This window comes from Vicia villosa, unplaced genomic scaffold (genome assembly GCF_029867415.1).
Source record: "Vicia villosa cultivar HV-30 ecotype Madison, WI unplaced genomic scaffold, Vvil1.0 ctg.000052F_1_1, whole genome shotgun sequence".
NCBI lineage: Eukaryota > Viridiplantae > Streptophyta > Magnoliopsida > Fabales > Fabaceae > Vicia > Vicia villosa.
The window spans coordinates 1,107,921-1,131,546 of record NW_026704981.1 but is presented as its reverse complement, the minus strand read 5'-3'; the positions used below and the strand labels follow the sequence as shown (position 1 = coordinate 1,131,546).

At 39.9% G+C, this 23,626-nt stretch overlaps 1 protein-coding gene across 1 annotated transcript; it reads left to right on the top strand.

Annotated features, from left to right (window-relative positions):
- Nucleotides 1-14,747: 14,747 nt before the first annotated feature.
- LOC131623113 (uncharacterized) lies at nucleotides 14,748-15,233 on the top strand. Its single transcript, XM_058894129.1, has one exon. The coding sequence runs from the start codon at nucleotides 14,748-14,750 to the stop codon at nucleotides 15,231-15,233; it is 486 nt and encodes a 161-aa protein (XP_058750112.1).
- The last annotated feature ends 8,393 nt before the right edge of the window (nucleotides 15,234-23,626 follow it).

Here is a 23,626-nt window from a genome sequence, read left to right as displayed (position 1 = left end):
AACAGGTTCGAAGCGGAAAGTTTCTTCGACAGCTGCCTCAGATGGTGAAGATAAATCCTCTCCTCGTACTAGACAAGGACACAGGAAGAAACAAAAAGTTGTTACCCATTCGAGAAAAGGGAAAAAGATAAGCCCCTCTAAAGCTGCTTCTCCTGGCAATAAGGCATCCTCTGAAGAATCTCCCTTGAAAGTTGCCAGCAATGCTTTCGTTGTTGAAAGTCATAATTCAAGTCCAGATAATATCCCAACCAAGGTATTTGGGTTTCACCCCACATATTATCCTGTAATTTTAACTAAATGATTGAACTGACATTTTACCTTGTTATTGCAGGATGATGCTGGCACTGCCACTTCAGGTTTTAAGGATCATGGCCTTACCATTAATGTTGACAAACTTTACGGTAATCGCCAATCTTTAACTTTCGTCAATAAACCCCTCAAAGGCTTATCTTTATGACTAACTCTGCTCCGTTTAATACAGATACTTCTCAAAACAAAACTCATGTTCTCTCCCCAGTCTTCGAAGATGCTAGGCCAATCGCCACCATATTGCCTAATGAACCAATCGAAGAAAGCCAATCCACTGACGAATCCCCACCTACTCACCAAGACAAAAATCTGGAAGAAGATCACCCATTCTCAGGCAGCGACAATGTGAACCTGCAACCACATGACAGCGAAGATACTGCATCGGAGCAGGATGCTATGGAGGAGACTTCTAAACCAGAAAAACAAGATCCTCAAGGAACTTCGACTCTTGATATAGAAGCCATTCCTGGGACAACTTCGACGCCTGCCCCTGCGAAGCCTACTCCTTCGGAGCTGGAACAACTTAAGCAAATTGATCCTCTTAGTTTCCTAAAGGCTATCATGAATGTGAATACTTCTTCGCCTTCGGAACTTGATGTCTCTCCAGCTGTAACTGTAGAATCTAGTGACAAGGAAGATATTCCTAGCCTCCTTCGACAAATAAAAGAGAGATTCTTTGGGGTCAATCTTGTGGATGTTCTCAGCCGGGAACCTATTAAGAGTCACAACTTAAATCAACTTTTAAAGAAAGTAGATTTGCTTCAAGTCTCCACAGAAGTTTCAGAGGTAATTGTTCTGCTAGGTTCTCTGATTGATCAACTCCAGGCCAACATTCTTCGAAAGCAAAATGTCGAAAAAGAGCTATCTGAGACGATGGCCTCTCATGACTCTTCATGGAACTCTGCTGTGGATGCAACGAAACAAGGTGAGGCCCTCAAGCTTAAGCATTCAGCAAATCAGAAGGCTTTTGATGATTATGAGAAGAACATCAACTCCTGGAAACAAGAGATAAAGGTACTTGAGGACAAGATAAAGGAAGCTGAACGTTGTCAGGCAGCCATACAAAAATCCAACCAACAGGATTTGCTCGAAGTGGTGCAGTCGGGGATTAAACATTTCGAGACTGCACAAAAATTAGTGCCAGAGATCGAAAGATTGAAGAAACAACGGGCACTAATTGAGCTTCGTATGTCTTCGTGGGAAACTCAATACTTGAAGATTAAAAACAATCTCCCTGAGGATTTTAACTAGCTGTCTCCAATCCTGTAACTTGTTGCATTTTCGTTTTGTAATCGAAGCTTTTGTAGAAACATCTATTTGTATGCTTGACTTCTATTTTCTTCGTTTATATCTACAATGTTCGCCAGCACTACTTTAGCGAATCTTTCAATTTCTGCCAAAATATATCTTTAGATTTTCTACAGTGCTTTTATTTAATGCAACGTATAGACCCTGAACATCCTTCGCATCATCCTTGCCTCTGGACTTGACGTTTCCACTTCTCTAGCCATAATCATTATTGAACAGTGACGTCACTTTCTCCAAAACGTCAACTTAAGACGTGCGTGCATCAGTTTCATGATTACTTCTCAACTTCCAAGGGCGGGAAACGGCGGAAGCCATAACTTCTCTCTTTGGAAAACCAAACGCATTCCAATCAATCATTAACAATTTAAAACCAACCTTCAGTATCCCCCGTCTATATAAAGGGTCTAATATTGCCTTCATTTCTTCATTCATGCGCTTTCTCTCCAAACTAAACACAGAAAAAGAAAACACACAACTTCTTTCTCAGAGAACCTTTCTTTTCCTTGCAATGGCTGAACCTCTTTCCTTTAATAACATCAAAGCCCTCCTCAAGAACAAGTTCAGACTTTCTGAGGATGAACTTGTTCGTAACTTCATTAACATCGAAACCCTCTTTGTTAATCAAGAACTGGACTTATATTTTGAAGAAGTCTTGGAGGGTGCTATCTACCCCAACATGTTGGCGGAATTCTGGATGAATGTGTCCCTACGCATAGATCCTGAAGGTAGGGCCACCATTGATTCTGCTATTCGACATGCTCGTCTTAGCATCACTCCCACCACTATTGCCAACCTCATGAGATGCAATAACTCTGGGGAAACTTTTGATGACAACAGTTTCAGCATGACTACTCATCTCATGTTGAGAACTCTTATGGATAACGACCGCTTCAGTGCCAAAGTTATCAGGATTTGGCACCAGATGCTCGTGGGAAACTTTCAACCCCGGAGGATTGATGAAAACAACATCATGGTTGAAGACTTGGAGTTTATCCTCTGTGGTCTTCGAGGGAAGAAAATTAACATTCCTTTGATGATCTTTAAAGGACTTGTTAAGGCTGTCTCTATTGGTGTCAACCGTCAAGGGAGTGTGACCTGTCTTCCATACGGGAGACTCCTCAGTTACATTTTCCTTAAGAAAGGTGTAGTGAGGAGGATGCGCAATTCTGGAACCATGGATATGTTCGAAGCTGAACCCTCGCCTGTGTTGTCCTTGGAAGGTTTAGACCAAAGGATTAACTAGCAAGTAGTTACCTTAGGTTTTTTATGCTTTCTTTTCTTTTGTAATCTCAGATCCTGTTCTTTGGATCCCTTTTGTAATGCACGTACTCCTATGCTTTGAATGAAAAAATATTTTGGTGTCTCTTTAGACTCTTTTCCTTCCATTTAAAAATCTATTCTGATTGCAAAGCCATTTTGATCAATGCGACATATATGCTTTGACACACGCGTGACCATTTTGGCTTTCGTAGTACCCTGAGTATCTACGTTTTTGCAATCTTTACTTCGTACATACTTGGTTTATATCTCTTCAAATATTTCCCGTTTACTCTTAAGATCCTACGATCTTCTGCTAACTCTTCAATTTCATAAGCATTGTTCGAAAATACTTTTAAGATTCGAAAGGGTCCTTCCCAATGTGGGGACCATTTACCAAGTGCCTGATTCTTTCGATCTATAGGTAAAATAACTTTCCAAACTAAGTCATTATTAACAAAAGTTTTACCTTTCACCTTTTTGTTGTATGCTCTGGACACTCTTTCCTTTTGCCTTTTTATCATTTCCAGTGCTCGAAGTCTGTCTTCGTCCAAATCTACTAACTCATTCATCATTAACTCCCAGTACACGTTGGGAGGAATGTCTGCTTGTCTTTGTATTCTTACCGATTGCAAATATATCTCAATTGGGAGTACTGCATCATGTCCAAATGTCAACTGGAAAGGAGTTGTATTTGTAGCTTCCTTTGGAGATGTTCGACAAGCCCAGAGTGCTTGATCTAAAGTCTTGTGCCAATTCTTGGGTTTCTTTCCCACATGTTTCTTAATAAGGCCAATTACTATTTTGTTTGCTGCTTCAACCTGTCCATTTGCTTGAGCGTAGTAAGGTGTAGAAGTAAATAACTTGAAACCTATTTCTCTGGCAAAGTCTTGCATTTTTCGTCCAGTAAAGACTGATCCCTGATCGGTTGTTATACTTTCTGGGATTCCAAACCTATATATAATATGTTTCTGAATAAACTCAATCACAACCTCTTGATCCACATTTGCCAGTGGTATTGCTTCGACCCATTTTGTGAAATAGTCTATTCCTACCAAAATGTACCTTTGACCTTTAGATGACTTGGGGTGAATTTCTCCAATCAAATCTAATGCCCATCCCCTAAAAGGCCACGGTTTTACTATCGTACTTAATTCGTTTGCTGGAGCGTGTTGGATGCCTGCATGTTCTTGGCACTCTTGGCACCCTTTCGCAAACTCTATGCAATCTTTTAACATCGAAGGCCAATACATCCCATAACGAAACAAGAGCCATTTCATTTTGTGCCCTGCTTGATGTGCACCACATGCCCCACTATGTACGTTCGACAGAGCCAAGTATGCTTCTGCTTCACCCAAGCATTTCAACAATACCCCTTCAGGAGTTTTCTTGAACAATTCATTCCCCATCAGGAAATATGACAAGGCTCTATACTTGATTTTCCTATCTGTATCCGTCGAAGGATTTTTCAGATAGTTAATAATTGGACTCCTCCAATCTGTGTCTGCCAACGAGTCTATATTTAGTACTTCGAATTCTTCTTTGTTGGCATAACCCAATTGTGAGTTCTCTAGATCACTTGGAGAAAGTTTAGTCGACATTGCTCTTCCTCTTACTTCAATCAATTCCTTCAACTTTTCTTTTGATACTTTATATCCTGAAGCTAATTGTGCCAAGTCGTTTGCTTCCTGGTTATTCATCCTTGATACGTGTTTTAATTCCACATATTCGAATCTCTTGAGTAGCCTATTTGCAATGACAAAGTACATGATCAAATTCTCTTTGATACACTTGTATTCCTTTGTCAATTGTTTGATGACCAATTCGGAGTCTCCTTTAATTTCGACTCTGGTTGCCCCCAATTCTAACAAAGCCTCAAGTCCAGCAATTAATGCTTCGTATTCAGCTTCATTGTTGGAGCATAATGGACCTTCGATTTTATACTTGAGCTTTGTTGGAATTCCATCAAGAGAAATTATCAACATTCCAACTCCAGTACCCTCTCTATGCGTTGAACCATCGAAGTATAACTTCCAAGGTTTTAAGTCCACATAATGCTGATGATTCTCAACCACCGCATGGTCGACAATGAAGTCTAACACAATTTGACCTTTCATTGCCTTGAGAGGCTGAAATATTAATGAATATTCAGTAAGGGCCAAAGCCCACTTGCCAATTCGACTATGTAGTATTGGCTTAGATAACATATGTTTAATAACATTACAATGAGATGAAACGTAAACATCAACTGGCTTTATATAATACTTAAGTTTAATACAGGAGAAATACAAGCAAAGGCAGAGCTTTTCTATATCAGTATATCTAGTCTCTGCATCATTGAGTACTCTACTTAAGTAATAAATGGCTCTTTCGATGCCATTCTCATCTTCTTGTGCCAGCATGCTGCCTATTGTTTTATCTGATGCTGAAATGTATAGGCGCATGTGCTTCTTCCCATTTGGGGGAGACAGAATTGGTGGACAAGTCAAGTATTGCTTTATCTGATCGAAAGCTTCTTGATGTTCAGCGCGCCATTCAAACTTTCCTTGCTTAAGCCGTAGTAGAGGTGAGAAAGCTTGCGTGCGTCCACTCAAATTAGAGATAAATCTCCTTAAGAAATTTATCTTACCCAATAATGATTGTAGTTCTTTCTTCGTGGATGGAGACTTGGTCTCCACAATGGCTTTTGTCTTGTTCTGGTTAATTTCTATCCCTTTTTTGTGGACTACGAAACCCAAGAAATTACCTGCCTGCACAAAGAAAGCACATTTGTGGGGGTTCATCTTCAAGCCATATCTCCTCATTCTTTCGAATGATTGGCTCAGATGATCGAGATGACTCATACCTGAGGTAGATTTTACCACAATGTCATCTATATATACTTGCATGAATGTTTCTATAAAGTCATGAAATATAGAATTCATTGCTCTTTGATAAGTTGCCCCAGCATTTTTCAAACCAAAAGGCATCACAACCCATTCGTAAGTGCCTATTGCCCCTGGGCAACGAAATGCTGTTTTGGATACATCATCTTCTGCTATAAAGATTTGATTGTATCCCGAATATCCATCCAACATGCTCAAATACTCAAAACCTGCGGCTGAGTCTACTAGCATTTCCGCTACAGGCATGGGATACTCGTCTTTAGGAGTAGCTGCATTAAGGTCACGAAAATCTATGCATACTCTTAATGAGCCATTCTTTTTAATTACAGGTACTATATTAGCAATCCATTCAACATACCTTGTAGTTTGGATAAATTTGCAACGCAAGAGCCTTTCGACCTCTGCTTTAATCTTCGAGTGAATCTCTGGCGCGAATCTTCTGGGAGTTTGCTTTATAGGCTTCTTCCCTTCTTTTATTGGTAATTTTAATTCGACTAAGTCTCTTCCTAGACCAGGCATCTCATCATAATCCCAAGCAAAACAATCTCTGTTTTCTTTCAGCATTTTGATGACCGTTGTTTTTAATTCTGGTTCTAGTTTTGCGCTGATATATGTTATCCTTTTTTGATCATTGTCTCCAAGATTTACTTCCTCAAGTGGATCTTGGGCCAACATCTTTATGTTCGACGCCATTGGGTCTTTTTCGAATCCCAAAGGTTCCTCGTCGTATATTGCATCTAACCTTTGATTTGGTTCTTCTCTTATGATCTCTTCGTCTGGAGCCGTGTCTTCAGAGAGTTCGCAACTCGTACGTATCTCCAATTCTGTTATTCCTTCTTTGGTTAGAACTGCATCTATCTTTGTATCTGATAGTTCGGCTTCGAGAGCTGCCTTCCTTTTGTTCTCGGCCACATAGGCCGAAATCTTTTCGAAGAACGAAAACTCAGACATGATTAATGTCATCGTCCCAGCCTGTTGGCCGTACTGTCGGATAATTCTCCAATAGTGCTGTATCTGCTGGACCATCCATGATCTCTCTATTCCATTGGAATCCATTTGGGTGTAAAGTTAAATAGTACAATGCATTCTTATTTGGGGTATACATTTCTTCTGCATCATGACAAGGACCTATGTTTGCCAGGTTCCTATCGAAGTTGGTTTTATTCACCTGGTTGACTTCAGCCATATAGTAACTCTGATCACCTTCGATATTCTCCACTATACCATCTTCCCTCCAAATTGTCACCCTCTGATGCATTGTTGAGGGCACAGCTGCTACCCCATGAATCCATTCTCTACCAAGCAAAAGGTTGTAGTTTGCTTTTGCTGGTATAACCATAAACATAGTTGGCCTAGTAACTGAGCCTACTGTCAAATTGACCTGAACGACTCCCAGTGTTTGTCCTATTTTGCCTTCGTAGTTAGATAAAACCATGTTATGTGGCCTTATATCCGTATCGAACATACCAATTCTCTTTAGCATGTATTGGGGCATTAGGTTCACTGCTGCTCCCCCATCAACTAGGACTTTATTAATGCCAACATTCTCAATCTTTGCCCTGATATAGAGTGGCTTCAAATGATTTCGCATACCCTCATCAGGCCTTTCGAAGAAAGCATTCTGTTCTTCAACTGCACCATTATTCAGCACATAGTAACACACAGGTCTGTGTTTTGCCATTTCTTCGATATCAACCTCTTCACAGTCTTCCACTTCAGTTTCCGGATTAAACTCGTGAGGGAGTACGGATACAACATTGTAATTCAAGTTTATAGATGACACTCCATCAGAATCAAAATCATTTGTCATTCTATCCTCTTCTTTCCAGGAATTTGAACGCACTTTTCTTCTTCATCCAAGAGTTTTTCAGCTTCGAATAATCTGCGTTCCACCGGAGGTTTGTTTGACTTTGCCCCCTGGTGTGGGACTTGGTTGCTACTAGATTCTCCAGCTTCTCTTGGCCTGTATTCCTTCTGAGCCTTTTTTATTCTCTGATGCCTTCTCCACTGGGACCGAGACATAGGATTTTTCCCTTTATAATTCTCCAAACGATACGCCTCTCGACTTGGCCTTTGAAATTGTTTCCTATATGCCATTGCAGTTCTCCCTCCTTGGTCCCAACTTCGCCATTTGTTGGTTCTTGCATCAGCTTGCACCCACCTATCCCTGGGTGCATCTGCAGGGATTTTGAATGTTACCCTTCGAGCTCTGGGGTGTGGGCTATCAGGCCTCTCTGTTGGAGTCCATATGTCGAAACCGTACAGGTTAGGACGCAACCCCTGAGTTTCTCGACTCATGTAGCAGTACACACGTTCGAATGATCGTGCTAGCATTTCATCATAGACTGCCCCACATCTGGGGCACAGAGCAACTTCAGTGTTTCCTTTGTGGCATCTGACCAAAAATCCTACTAAGCTTTCCTCCATCCTTGGGTACAGTTGTAGTAGGGGATTTGGCTCTCTTCCTGGGTGTTCCCATCTTTCACGTCGAGCCCTTTCGAAGTTGGCTTCGACCTTTCGATTCAGCATGATCGAACACCTTGGACACATCCATTGTTTACCACCATTTCTCACATGGCAATTCCAGAGGTAGTCTTTGAGGCTCTCAGTTTTTGGAGGAACTTCGATGCCCCCATTTTGCCTCGTCAGCCATGTCTCTAGTTCGCCAAACTCAGACACTGGGCGTCTGGCGCTGACCATGTTAACCACCGCTGGAGGAACTTCAGAGATTTGGATTTTCTGGAGTTTCATCCTGAGGTCTTCCGTGGCCTCACTGTTTTCTTCCTTCGATGCTTCAGTTATCTCTGTCTTGGAAGAGTCTTCAACATCAGTATTGAAGACTATGTCACCATTTAGGCTTTCAGTAGCCTGCTTTCCATTGAACATTGTTTTAGTTTCCACAACTTCGACTTCAGATGCCTCCACCATGTTGATATCTTCTACCTCACAGAGGCTAGCGTCAGCAATGTTTAGGGGATTGGTATCGACCCTCATGTGACTCTTGGTCCTGTCAGCAAATTCCATCATTGATAGCATTTTGAATTAGATCCCTGAAAAGAAAACATTGAGAAGTTTTATGGCCTTAAAAACCATGATATTTACAAAAACCTCTTTTCTTCCGTTGTTCCAACGGAGGAATTTTGGAATTTGGAGGCAGTATCATTTGGCCATCTTTTACCAGTAAATCAAATATTTCATCACACTTGGTAACGTCGAATGTATAAGTTTTCTTAGGGAACCTATCATTTTTATCGTTTTCTACTGGGTTTTTTCCATTTGCAGGATTTAGCAATTTGCAGGCATAAGGTGGCGCCTCTTTCAACTCAGCCAAGTCTATTTCGACTTCTTCAGGACTATATGAGTCATTGAAAGACTCATCATCAGCGTCTTCGGCTTCGACGTACGCTACCCTTTCCTTCTTATAACTTTTATTTGCCCTAACTTTTTCTGCCTTCAGACGTTCGACCTGTCGAACCCTGTCTGCTAATTGGGCCATGTCCCTAAGGTATTGGGTATCTAGTTTCTTTCTTATTGAATAATCTAGACCCCCCGCAGCCATCTCGACAAGTTCATGCTCTGGGACTGTTGTAAAACACCTTGATTTCAACAGACGGAACCTATTCAAGTAGTCATCAATTGTTTCTGTGAATTTTCTCTTAACACTGGCCAATTCTTTCAAACTTATCTTAGTTTGGCCCATATAGAATTGCTCATGGAACAACCTTTCTAAGTATGCCCACGCATCTATCGAATTTGGTGGCAAAGTAGTAAACCAAATGAAGGCATTTTTTGTCAGCGAACTAGGGAAATATTTGATCCTTAAATCCTCGTTTCCCGCTAAGTCTCCTGATTCTGTCAAATATCTAGCAATATGTTCCACCGTTGACTCATTAGTTTCGCCTGAAAATTTTGTAAATTTGGGTACCTTAGTGCCCCTAGGCAATTCTGTCTGCATGATATAATCTGATATAGGGGATGTATAATTTGGACGTCTAAGTCCAGTACTAAGGCCATTATTGGCCATAACCCTTTCTATCATGGCAGTTAAGTTATTTTCTGTAGCCAGATTTTCTCTTCTGACTCTTTGGACAACCTCATCTGGGTGTTCGTTCCTATCCACAACCCTTAATCTGGGTCGCTCCTCCTCCGTTTCCTGTCGAACGGGGATGGTTCTTTGACTTGAAGCCTCTAAGTTGATTACTGGAGTTCCTTCGATCATCTCTGTTCTTCGTGAGGGGCCTCTATCCCTAGTGGCTGTCCTAGATAACGGAACTATATCTTGTACACGTTCCATAATGGGCCTCTCTTCTTGATTCGAAGGCTGTTTGTCTTTCCTTCTAGGTGGTGTTACTCCCATGAACTCTGCCATTCGATTCATTTGAGATGATATCTTTTGGAAAGTCTCCATGTTTTCCCTATTTGTAGTAGCAATATTTGTCACTAGTGAGTTTAAAATTGAAGTCAATTCTCTGGCCAAAGCCCCTAGCATATCATGGTTGCTTGCATCCATTTCTTGTCGAAATGCTGCTTGGTTATTTGTGGTAAAGTGGAGCATCTGGGTAGAAAAACTAGTGTTGTGTGCACTTCGACCCACTGAACCAACATTCGGTGAAAATGTCGCATTGTTAGTTGGGGCATATATAGGTCCCGCCCCTCGTACGCCCGTTCCATATTGGTATGGCATTCCATATGGATTATTTGGTCTCCATTCGAAAGCAGAATTTGTGCCTTGACCAAACAAATTGTTTGCAGCATTTGTCGAGGAAAATGGTACGTCCTCTGCACTTGTGGATGAGGGTGCGGTTGTCGACACTGAAACTGGAATAGTCCCTGAGGGTCCTGTATTATTTTCAGGCATAGCCTGGGAATTATCTGCAGGTCTCGATCCATTTGGACCCGTTGTATCCCGTGTTCCTTGAGTGGAAGTCAAATTTGCCGCTCCTGATCCTGAACCTTGTGGGGGATCTTGATCACCCCCTGCACTGGCCGTAGCGACCATTTTCCTGTTGTACCTTCGTTTGGGAATCGGCTGTGCACTGTTCGATAATTTACCGTTCCTAAGGTTCATACAAGGTCTTGATATTGTCTAGACAAAAATAAAGCAATTGATTAAAACAATCCGCTTGACACTGTCCCACCAGGTGTGCCAATTTGTTTACGGTGATTTCCGGTAAACAACCGCTAGTCTTCCAAACTATAATAAATATGATTTGGTTACTCGCAGGATCGACTAGATTGATCCTAGGACACATAGTCAAAAAGATTGTTTATCAATGTTCATTCGAACCATATTCATGATTTGTCTTCGTCAATAAGCGTTGTTCGATTAAAGAACAAGTAATCTTGATAATCACTTTGTTATATGTAAGTATGATTTTGATGAAAAGATAAGTAACATAACATATGAAACTAAAAGGACTGTTAAAACGTAAAGAATCTTAGAATGCAAGAACGTTAGAAGACTTTGAAAATAAATGACATGAAGGTAATTCGAAAGTAAATGATATTAAAGTAATTTGAAAGTAAATGACATTAAAGTAAAGATACAGAAATGTAAATGGCAAGAAGTAAATGGAATGCAGTAATTCTGAAAGATATTCGAAAACGAAAGATAATACACATGTATTAAAGTGGTGGTGTCATACGTACATTTTCTCAGCGAACTCTTTCTCTTAACGCTTGATACTTGAGTAAATATGTGAGTGATTTGTACAAAATGAACACACAGAATCCTAACATTAAGACTCCTATTTATACTAGTTTCGACCTTAACGGTCCTACACTAATCTGCTGCCACGTCTCTCATAAGAACTTCCAGCGACGCCATCTGTTACTTGGACAGTTACGAAACCGTCTTCGAATTTCAAATCTTCCCGCCTAAGTCTGTCTTCGACGCGTGGCAGTGTATTAAAAACACTACGAAAACACGCTAAGTAGTAATACTTGAATATATTTATAAATTTTGTCTAAGTCCCTGAAGACACATACTTTCGCTAGCTTTCAGTATTCATTATCTTCATAACGAACTTAGAATTCTCAAAGCATGGCCATCAGTAGCCATTCTTTTATTTTTAATGGATGGCCATCAGTAACCATCTTTCCTTCAATTTTCCACTTCTTCGAAGGACAAATATCACAAAACGAAATCTTCAGCTAACAATATCCAAACAAGGATTATTACGAAGTTAACGTTCTTTTTTTTTTCAAAACATCTTTCGAAAGATAAAACACTTTGTATACATCCGCACAAGGATCATTACAAAGTCAATTTACAAAGGTATTTGAAACCACATACAAGCATTTCAAGGCAAGAGAAAAAAATGATTCAAAACAAGTGAGCTAAGCAAACTAAGAGCCCATGGATAACCATGGATACAAAGGGTGCTAACACCTTCCCTTTGTATAACTAACCCCCTTACCCAGAATTTCTTAAAGGTCTTTTTCTGTTTCTTATATAAACCTTTCCTTAATTGGATAAAATAAAAGTCGGTGGCGACTCTCTGATTTTTCAAAAACACAAAAGCAAAGAGAAGAGTGTCAGTTCGTATATCTCTCCACGAGAGGTATGGTAAAAAAAACCGAGGGCGACACTGTGCTTCTCGGATATGTTTCAGTTGTAAGTTGTTGGTGCAACATACTTCTTAAGGAGACAGTGCAAGTAATGTAGAAGGTTGTTGGTTCCCGAACCCGAAGGTAGCATGGATTTGAGGTTTTGGTTGTTTAACAAGTCGGAGCGTCTTAGAAAAAGGATAATTGTTATAAGATGGAATTTAGAAAGTTACTACGTTCAACGTTATTGGTGGATTGTGAAGTTATCAGTTTGAGTAACCGTTGCGTAGGATGTTGACGTAAGAACAATGATTAAGCGACGGATTACGGTAGAACTTGTCAAGGGATCCTTGGCGAGAGATTCGAAAAGTTGTCGAAGTTGTTGGAATGTTCAAGTCAGAGTTAGAAATGCGAAGGGACGAGTATGATTCCAAGAATAAAAAGTGTTGATAATGGTGTAAAGGAATTCTGTTCTAATGTTATCACAAGGTGTGTGTTAGCATGTTCAGATGATTTTGGGAGTTATTTAAGTATGGTACTTTTGGTGACGTAAAGGATTCTATTGCAGTTGAGTAATGATGGTTTACGCTACCATTATGGTTGTCGTCTATCTATTGACAAATTGAGGAACTGATCACCCTTAATCTCTTAGTGATAGTAGACGGGATCGTATTGGATGGGATAGGCTTGTCTTGCCAGCTTGATAATATTGGAAGTGATTGAGTCTGTGCAAGATGGTGCGATGTTGTTTAGGTTGTTTGCAACTTTGGATGTTCATGAGGAAAGAACGATTGAGGAATTGCCGATAGTTAGCGCATTTGCATAAGTGTTTCCTGAAGATGTAAGTGATTTACTGCCGGAAAGAAAAGTTGAGTTTTCGATCGATTTAGTTCTTGGAACTAGTCCTGTATCAATGGCTCCATATAGGATGTCTGCTTCTGATGTTGAAAGAGTTGAAGAGTCAACTTGAAGATTTGTTTGAGAAGAGGTTTATTCGTTTGAGTGTGTCGCCGTGAGGTGCATCTGTTTTTGTTGGTTAAGAAGAAGGAAGGTTTTGTAAGGCTTTGTGTTGAAGCAAAAAGGACAAGTGGTAGCTTATGCTTCTAGGCAACTTAAGATTCATGATGGAATTATCCGACGCATGATTTAGAGTTGGCCGCCGTTGTGTTTGTTTTGAAACTTTGGAGTCACTATTTGTTTGGATTGAGGTTTGATGTGTATAGAGATCACAAGAGTTTGAAGTATCTGTTTGATTCGAAAGAGTTGAATATGAGGCAAAGAAGATGGTTGGAATTCTTGAGAGATTATGATTGTGATTTGAACTACCATCTTGGAAAAGCGAATGTTGTAGCCGATGCATTGAGTAGGAGATCATTATATATGTTTATGTTGATGATTCGAGAATTGGAATTGTTGGAACAATTTTGAGATTTGAGTTTAGTTTGTGAAGGGACATCTTCGTGTGTTAAGCTTGGTATGTTGAAGCTTACTTGTGGTATTCTTGATGAGAGTAGAGAAGGTCAGAGATCGGATTTAACATTGGCTGACATAATGACATTAATTAATCAAGGTAAAAGTGGTGATTTTCGGATCGATGATAATGGTGTCATGAGATATCGTGATAGAGTTTGTGTTCCGAATGTTGCAGATTTGCGAAAGAGAATTTCGGTTGGAGGGCATCGAAGTGGTTTGAGTATTCATCCTGGTGCTACTAAAATGTATCAAGATTTGAGGAAATTATTTTGGTGGCAAGGTATGAAGAAAGACATAACGGAATTTGTTTATTCATGTTTGACTTGTCAAAAGTCAAAGATTAAACATCAAACGCCGTCTGGTTTGATGCAACTGTTGTCTATTCCTGAGTGGAAGTGGTATAGGATTTCTATGGATTTTGTTTCGGGTTTGCCAAGGACGTCGAGTTATTATGACGCGATTTGGGTCATTATGGATAGATTGACAAAATCTGCTCATTTTATTCTGATGAGGATGGATTATTCGATGGAGAGACTTGTTAAGCTATACATCCAGAGGATTGTTTGTTCGCATGGTATTCCATCGAGTATTGTTTCGGATAGAGATCCAATATTTACTTCTAGATTTTGGGAAGGTTTGAAAAGTGCTTTGGGTACAGACTTGCGTTTGAGTTCGGCGTATCATCCGTAAACTGATGGTCAAACCGAGAGGACTATTCAGTCACTTGAAGATCTTTTGAGGTCTTATGCTTTTGAACAAGGAGGAGCTTGGGATAGTTTCTTTCCTTTGATTGAGTTTACGTATAACAACATTTTCCATTCGAGTATTCGAATGACAACTTTTGAAGCTTTGTATGGTAGAAGGTGTAGAACTCCTTTGTGTTGGTATGAATCCGGAGAGAGTGCTGTGGTTGGACCCGAGTTAGTTCAAGAGACTACGGATAAGATTAAGATGATCTAAGAGAAGATGAAGGCTTCTCAGAGTCATCAGAAGAATTACCATGATAAGAGGAGGAAGTCACTTGAGTTCGAGAAGGATGGACATGTGTTTCTTCGAGTTACGCCGATAACGAGTGTTGGTAGGGCTTTGATATCGGGTAAGTTAACGCCGCCTTTTATTGGTCCTTATCAAATTTCGAAGAAGATAGGTGAAGTGGCATATCTAATTGCATTTCCACCGTCGATTTCTAATCTTCATGATGTGTTCCATGTGTCTCAATTGAGGAGGTATATTACGAATCTATCGCATGTTATCCAATTAGATGATGTTCGAGTAAGAGATAATTTCACAATTGATACATCATCTATGCGAATTGAAGATCGAGAGGTGAAGAAGCTTCGTGGTAAAGAAATTGTTTTGGTGGAAGTGATATGGGGTGGAGTAGACAATGACAATATCACTTGGGAACTCAAGGATAAGATGGGGGAATTATATCCAGAGTTGTTTGTTTGAAGTAATTTTCGAGGCCGAAAATATTTTAAATGGGGGAGAGTTGTAACATCCCAATTTTATTAGGTATTTATTTAATTAGCAGTATTTGGTGTTGTGATAATTATTTGCTTTATTTAAATTTTTTTTTGGTTATAATTAATTAGTTATGTGCTATAATGTTAATTTAGCTAATTGAGGAATTGGTTGAATAATAGTGAATTAGCTAAATGGGCCTAATTAAGTTAGAAAGAATAGTTGGGTGGGTTAAGCCCAATATCAATTAAAGCTAGTAGAGAGTTTTTGAGGTAATAACAAAGAGGAGAGGATTGTAGATTTCATCAAGAGGGTGGTTTAAATCAAGAGGTAAGGGTTAGAATCCAAGTTAATAAAGGTTACATGATTGGGTAATGTGTTTTTTATGCAATCTCTTCATCTTTCATTTTTATGAAATGTTAAATGTTGGGGTTTATGAGAAATCAATGTGATTTTATGAATTTTCATGATTCAATATGTTGTAAGGATGACCTATGACTAGAAACATAAATAGGAACCCATAACTTGTGATAAAATGATGTTTGAAATGAGTTTGGTTGGTTAAAATCGAATTGGAGTTGGTATGAGAGGTGCTGAAAACGCACAGAATTTTCCAATTCTGGTGTGGAGCGCAGTGCGAGTGTTTAGAGTGCCGAGCGAACGCGCGCTTACAGACCTCCGTCAGGCGAGTCAAGCGGGCAAGGAAATGTCATGCTACTAACTTGGAGCGCCAAGCGACCCGAGTTTCAGGAGGTTCAAGCTCAAGCTAAGCATCTCAACACATTCCTTTAAGTTCATAGGAGCTATCTGGATCATCACTTTGGCTCTGTAACACCATTTTCCCAGAGCTCGATTCTCACTTTGAAGGTAAGCTTCATAAACTCAAACTCTATAATTAACGAATGATAAATGAAAACTCAAGATACCAGTTGGTTTATGCACCTATGAGGATCATTAACCCTCAATCAATTGCATCATATCATACGCATGTGTCATTTCATATTAAATTTTAATTTTAGGGTTCTTATGATTTATGCGTGTGAATTTTGAATTACACTCAAAATAAATGAAATCAAAGACCACCATCATGATCCTTGTTGAAAACCGAGTGAAATCCATGTTTACATCATCCCATTTGGTTGAGAAACGAGTGAGATAGAAAATTCAAAAATTATGAGCTCTAGGTTGAAGATGAACATGGTGGCGTGCAAATTTGAATTTTTCTTGGAAAGTTTGAAATATGTTAAAATGAAGGTGTTTGGTTGACAAGTCGCGCGCGTGGCTCAACTGGCTATTGTTTTGAGTGGTGACCTCAAGGACACGAGTTCAAGTCCCTATGGGACCAAACCTTCTTTTTTTGAACACTATTTTCTTTCAATTTTTTCACCAACTTCATTCAGTTTTTTACAAATCAAATTAAATAATTTTCACTTAATTTTTCACACACTTTTCATTTCATATACCTATTTTATGAATATCCAAAAAATCACAAAAATATTATTTATTTGATGTATTTTTATTAGATTTAAAATGTTATATTTTTAAGTATTTTTAAATACTTTAAAATATAGTTTTCTTTTGATTTCCTAAACCTAATCACTTTGTAAATAATTTTGTGATGAAACCCTAATCACTTAGGTATTGATTAAGTACGAACGACCCCATGAGACCTTCTAGAACATACCCATGGGAAGGGTAGGCTCTCTGAGCCGTTACGTCGAACCTATGAACCTAGGGCTTATGTGATTATGTGTTAAATATATGTTTGTTTATGATTTTTTTTTTGTGTATAATTGTTTGCATGCATCATACATCATATGCATTATTTTATCATGTCTTATCCACAGGTAAGAAAAAAGAAGAAAAAAGGATAATAAAAAAATAATTCTTTTGGTGAATGTTCAGGAAAATGAATGTTAAGAAGCCTATCATCCACCTTACCGTCTCAGTGCCTGATATCAAGAAGTTAAGGATAATCAAGGATAAAATGCCATCAAATGCTTTGAACAAGTTTGTGGGTCGCTATGGTGACATTTTGGATTTGCTTAAGGTTAAGGTTCAAGAGGAAGCTATCACCGCTTTGGTCCAGTTCTATGATCCTCCGCTTAGGTGTTTTACATTTCAGGATTTTCAGTTGGCTCCTACCTTGGAAGAAATGGATACTATGCTAGGATTTTCAAGGATTAAAAAGGGATTTTATACAGGTGCTGGAAAGAAGGTTGAAATTGCTGATTTGGCCAAAGCCTTAGAAGTGCCCGCTGCGGATTTAGAATCTAATTACAAGACTGATGGTAATGTACATGGGATTAGGAGAACTTATTTGGAATCTCAATCTATGTCTTATGCTCAAAAGAAACAATGGGACATTTGTGGACATTTTCTGGCTCTCTTAATTTTTGGTGTTATTTTACTGCCTAAGAAGGCGGAGTATGTCGATCATGCTGTGATTCATGTTTTTACATCCTTTAGGGTTTCAGATGAGGATCCAACTCCTACTATCCTTGCTAATATTTACTATGCCATCCATGCTCGATGCGAAAAGAAAAGGGGAATGTTATTTTGTTGCGTTCATTTATTGTACTCTTGGTTGACTTCTCATCTTTACAAAGCTAGTTATTTGATCAAAGATTTGACTAGGCATGAATGGTCTCAGAAACTAAGGGCTCTCAAAGCAGATTCTATCTTCTGGTTTGCGAGGAAATTAAACTCCGATAGAATTATTTACAAATGTGGAGAATTCAACAATGTGCCTTTAATGGGAACTTTAGGTTGTATTAATTATAACCCCGTGTTAGCATTACGCCAATTGGGTCATTCTATGGATTGTGAGCCTTCCAAACAACAAGTGGAGGAATTGATTTTGCATGACAACGGAAAATGTGATCCTAGGACATTAAAGAAAGTAATTCAAGCTTGGAAGCATGTTCAAACAAAGATCTTTGGGCCAAAGAACATCATTGCTAAGGAGCCTTACACTAAATGGGTTCAAGAAAGAGTTGGAAAGATTTTACTTCCTTTTTTTGTGGATCCCGCATACAAGCCTGATTCTCCTAATCCTGTTTCTCTATCCATCAAAGAGATAGAAGGAATCAAGGCTGCCTTAGAGGCGTCCCGAAAGGAAAAGGAAAAATTGGAGCTTGACATACATCAACTCACCAATGAAAAGAGCCAACTGCGCCTCGACCTTAAAGAGAAGAACCAAGAGCTTCAAGCAATTAAGGAAGAGAATGATAGACAAAGAGGTAAAAGGGAGCGTGCAACAGAAGGCGTCCTAAGTACTAATTTCAATTTAATTGAACATAACGAAAGGTTAGAACAACTTCACAACTTTAATCAATTGAAGGTGCAGAAATTGCAAGGTGGATAAGGCGTTATGAAAAGGCCTCCCGTGACAAAGAAGAGTCCGAGAAAAATCTAGAAGCTGTAGTCTTTGAATTAATTGATAGGACTAAAGATCAAGAGGTGGAAATAAGGAATCTCAAGTATGACCTTCAAGAAGCCCGCAATTCTGGACAAGAAGAGCGCACAAGGAGATTGACCACGGAAGAAGCACTTTTACAGCGCACCAATGAGCACAATAGAGCACTTCTAGCTTTGGCCGCACTTAGGCAAGTATTTGTAAAACAAAGAGAGCTATTCGAGGAGACAAGGGATGAAAAAGATTATTGGAGAAGGCAATACACAATTGTTTCTACGGCAAGTGAGCATGTAAGCATGGTTCCTAAAATGCTTAAGGATTATGAACAATGTCGTGAGAATTATGACAAGCTAGTCTTCTTGTACAATGATTTAATCCAAGACATTCCGAAGAGTTTAGAAAGAGCGGAATCTTCTCCCGTCATTCTTCCTGAGGTAGTGAAAGAATTCATGGAGCTTTGTAGAGATATGGTGGACAAATTCAAGGCGGATATCCAAAGGCGTTCTTAGATTTTTATTATTTCCTTGTTGCATTTATTTTGGGTGTTTAATTTTCAGTTCTATTTCTATTTGTAATTCAACAATGAATTGGTATTTCCCTTTTGAGTTTTTCAAATAATAAAGTGTGTTTATTTCTATGTTACTCATTGTTCCTATAATATTCACCAAAAGGATTATTTAAATAAAAATGATAAATATATATATATATATTAATAATAATGCGGATAACAAATGAATATAGCATAAACATAAAATTCATAGCATGCATACCATCTTTATTTTTGCAAAACATTAAAAAGAAAAAACTATCTTTATCTCCAGTCACGCCATTGAAACCATACAGCCGTATCAAACAAGGTCTCAAAAGAAGAGAGCAATGGAACAACTAAAGCAGAATCAAGCCGCCCTTCGCGAAGAAGTGACTCAGTTGAAAGGCACTGTGGAAGAAATCAAGAGAGGGATGACTCAAATGTTGAGTTTTATGAAGGATCTCATGGACAAACAGGAGAAGGCTAAGGAAGTTCAGGATCAGTATGAGGAAATACCGGATGATGATAACCCGTTGTTGGGGTACGTTCGGGGTAGTGACCCTCACAAAGAAAATGCCCGCTCCTCTAAAAGAGTCATCAGAACCCATGAGGAAGGAGAGACTTCTCAGGAAGGATTCATACCTACTACACAGAAGGAGGGGGTGTCCCGCACAGTTCGCATCCCTGTCAACAATCCTCCTAAGGATGAGGACTACTTGGATTTACAGTATGGAGACACGGATGACACAAACCAAGCACCTAAACACAAGATGACTTCCCCTAACTCTGGGGAGGACTCTAAGGATAGCGGACAAATCAAGGCACTAGAGGAAAGGCTAAAGGCTATAGAAAGGTATGATGTCTTCGATGTGGATACCTTCGAGATGAGTTTAGTCCCAGATCTGACTATTCCACACAAATTCAAGGTTCATAACTTTAGGAAGTACAAAGGACTCACATGCCCAAGGAACCACTTGCGCATGTATGTTAGGAAAATGGCTGCCTATGTCCACGATCAAAAGCTGATGATACACTTCTTCCAAGATAGCTTAAGCGGAGCATCTGTTGATTGGTACATGCAATTGGAGAAATCCTATATCCGAAGCTAGAATGACCTTGCTAACACATTCTTGAAACAATACAAGTACAACCTGGATATGGCACCCAACCGGATGCAACTACAAAATCTGTCACAGAAGAAAGATGAATCATTCAAGGAGTATGCCCAAAGGTGGAGGGAAATGGCGTCTTGAGTCCAATCCCCCTTGATGGAAAAAGAGCTGGTAGACATGTTCATGGGCACCTTACAAGGACCGTACTATGATAAAATGGTCGAAAGTGTATCCTCAGGATTCTCAGACCTAGTGGTTATTGGTGAAAGGATCGAAAATGGGATTAAAAACGGAAAGATACAAGGAGCATCATCTAGACCTCCTATGTCATTTCCACCACAACAAAATAGGTTCCAAGGCCCTCAAAGGAAAATTGATCCTTTGCCTACGTCCAAAAGCGAAATACTGAGGTATCTGATAAGCGAATCATTGGTGGAAATCAAGTCGTTGGCGCCTCCTCCTCCAGGAAAGGCTACACCCAAATACAACGCCAACGAAAGGTGCGAATACCATGCCAATTCTCCCGGACACACCTTGGAGAAATGTTGGGCCTTCAGGCATAAGGTTCAGGATCTGATAGAGTCAGGGGCAATTGCCTTTGACAAACCTAATGTGAAAATAAATCCTATGCCTCCCCATGATGGAGCAGTCAATACAATCGAGGTAGTTACCGAGCAAGAGTTGGTTCAACAAAGAAGCTCCCCTATAGATGCACTTAAGAGGTATCTACTTATAAAGAGGCTCATCTTAGAACACAACGAAGCTTTTAAAGACACTCTGCAAAGGCTCATGGATCAAGGATTGATTCAGCTGAAGGAACATTCTGAGGAGGAATATGTGGATATGGTGGATAGGAATGAGCCATTGATGATACCCAGTCAAGGGGCAAGGAAGCCAGTAATCATCCCCTGTTCTAAACCACCACTACGGATACCCACACAAGAGCATACTAGGGTCATCCCGATCAAAGCTCCATATCCTTTGGACAAAATGAAAGTAATGCCCTGGGAGTACAATTCTAGTACCAATGTTATCGTGTCAAGCATTGTTGGGCCTGGGGGCATAACTCGTAGCGGTCTCATATTCAAAACTGCACAGGCGCAACTAAAGCCAAATCGAAACTTGACACCAACTAGTGATCAAGCTGCTAAGGGACCAAGTAATGAGGCTGACCCTAAGGATAAAGAAGCTACTAATAACGATGCTGAGGAGTTTCTAGCTTTGATCAAGAAGAGTGATTATAGGGTGGTGGATCAGTTACAACAGACACCATCTAAAATATCACTCTTATCACTATTGGTGCACTCCGAGAAGCATCGAGATGCCTTGATGAAGATTCTGAATGCCGCCCACGTGACTAAGGACATCACTGTCAATCAGTTTGATGGAATGGTGGCTAATATCACTGCTGGGGCATGTCTAGGGTTCAGCGATCATGAGTTACCTCCACAAGGAAAGGCGCACAACAAAGCCTTGCACATCTTTATACAATGTGGGAAAGCTCATTTATCTAGGGTTCTTATTGATACAGGTTCGTCACTAAATGTGATGCCAAAAGCTACCCTCGATAAAATAGCTTTGGAAGGTCTTGTGGTTAGACCAGGCCGTCTGGTGGTTAAAGCTTTCGATGGATCGCAGAGTCCAGTGTTTGGAGAGGTAGACCTTCCTGTTGTAGTTGGTCCTCATACCTTCTGCATCAATTTTCAAGTAATGGAGATTGAACCGGCTTACACTTGTCTACTGGGACGTCCTTGGATTCATGCAGCTGGGGCAGTCACCTCCACTCTCCATCAAAAGATAAAATTTGTGGATGGAAATTCCATAGTAACTGTCAATGGAGAAGAAGATATATTTGTCAGCAACCTGGATTTATACAAATACATCGAGGTTGGGGAAGGGGCGCTAGAAACGACATTCCAAGCATTAGAGATTGCAACTTCTTTCACACTACCTGTGGAGAAAATGCGAAGGGCGGTAACATCCTGGAGAGACCTGCAAGACTTGAATGTGGAAGGCTAGGGCAAAGTACCATAAATCCTAGAGAAGAAGGATCGCTTAGGATTAGGATATCAACCGTCGAAGATCACAAGCGCTGTGAAGGAGGAACAACAATTCCCCCCGATTATGCAGACTTCCGTGACAGGCGGGTACGAACATGTGGCCATGATATCCAACATGGACTCTAAGGAAGGAACATCCAACTTCATCCAAAGGGTCAGAGCAGGAGAGCGGCTCCAAAATTGGACAAGCCTGGAGATACCAGAGATAGTTTTCCTTTCGAAGTAATTTTCTTTTGTTGTTTTATTTCCTTTCGATAAAAAAAAATAACAATAACGCTCATGCCTCGCCCAAAGCATAGAGTCGGTTTGTAAGGGCCCCATTTTACTTTCAAAGTTTAAGGTTTATTAACAAAATTTTCGTTTGCATTTGGTATTGAAAACATTGTCTCTTCTTGCATTTGTTTCTTTTCAAAATGACAAATAAATTTCTTTCACAAAAAAAAGCACATCCGTATCTGCACACTAGAAACAAAACATAAAACATGTGCAGATCATCTTCTAACACTGCCGATAATAATACTGCTGAAACTCAATATAAACTCGAGGCTCTCGCTAATCAGTCCGAGGAAGGGGATGAGGAAGACGATGAACTTCCAGAAGAGTTGTCAAGGTTAATGGATAAGGAATCCAAAAGCATGCTCCCTCCTCAAGATGCCATTGACATTATAAACTTGGGTACAGACAAAGAACCCAAGGAAATCAAAATTGGGGCAACACTGAATGAGGATGTAAAAGCAACGCTGATCAAGCTCCTCCACGAATACGCAGAAATATTTGCTTGGTCATACCGTGACATGCCAGGGTTAGATACGAACATTGTCATACACAGGTTACCGCTCAAAGAAGGGTGTGCACCCGTCAGGCAAAAGCGCAGACGGGTTCGACCGGACATGGATAGCAAAATCCGAGAAGAGGTGCTCAAACAATTTGATGCAGGTTTTCTTGTCGTGGTTGACTATCCACCATGGATTGCCAACATAGTGCCAGTTCCTAAGAAAGACGGGAAGGTACGCATGTGTGTGGATTACAGGGATCTAAACAAAGCAAGTCCGAAAGATGACTTTCCACTACCACACATAGATGTACTGGTAGACAATACGGCACAAGCTTCGGTGTTCTCCTTCATGGATGGGTTCTCTAGGTATAATCAAATAAAAATGGCTCCCGAAGACATGGAGAAAACAACCTTCATGACATCCTGGGGCACTTTCTGCTACAAGGTAATGCCTTTTGGGTTACGAAACGTAGGGGCAACATATCAA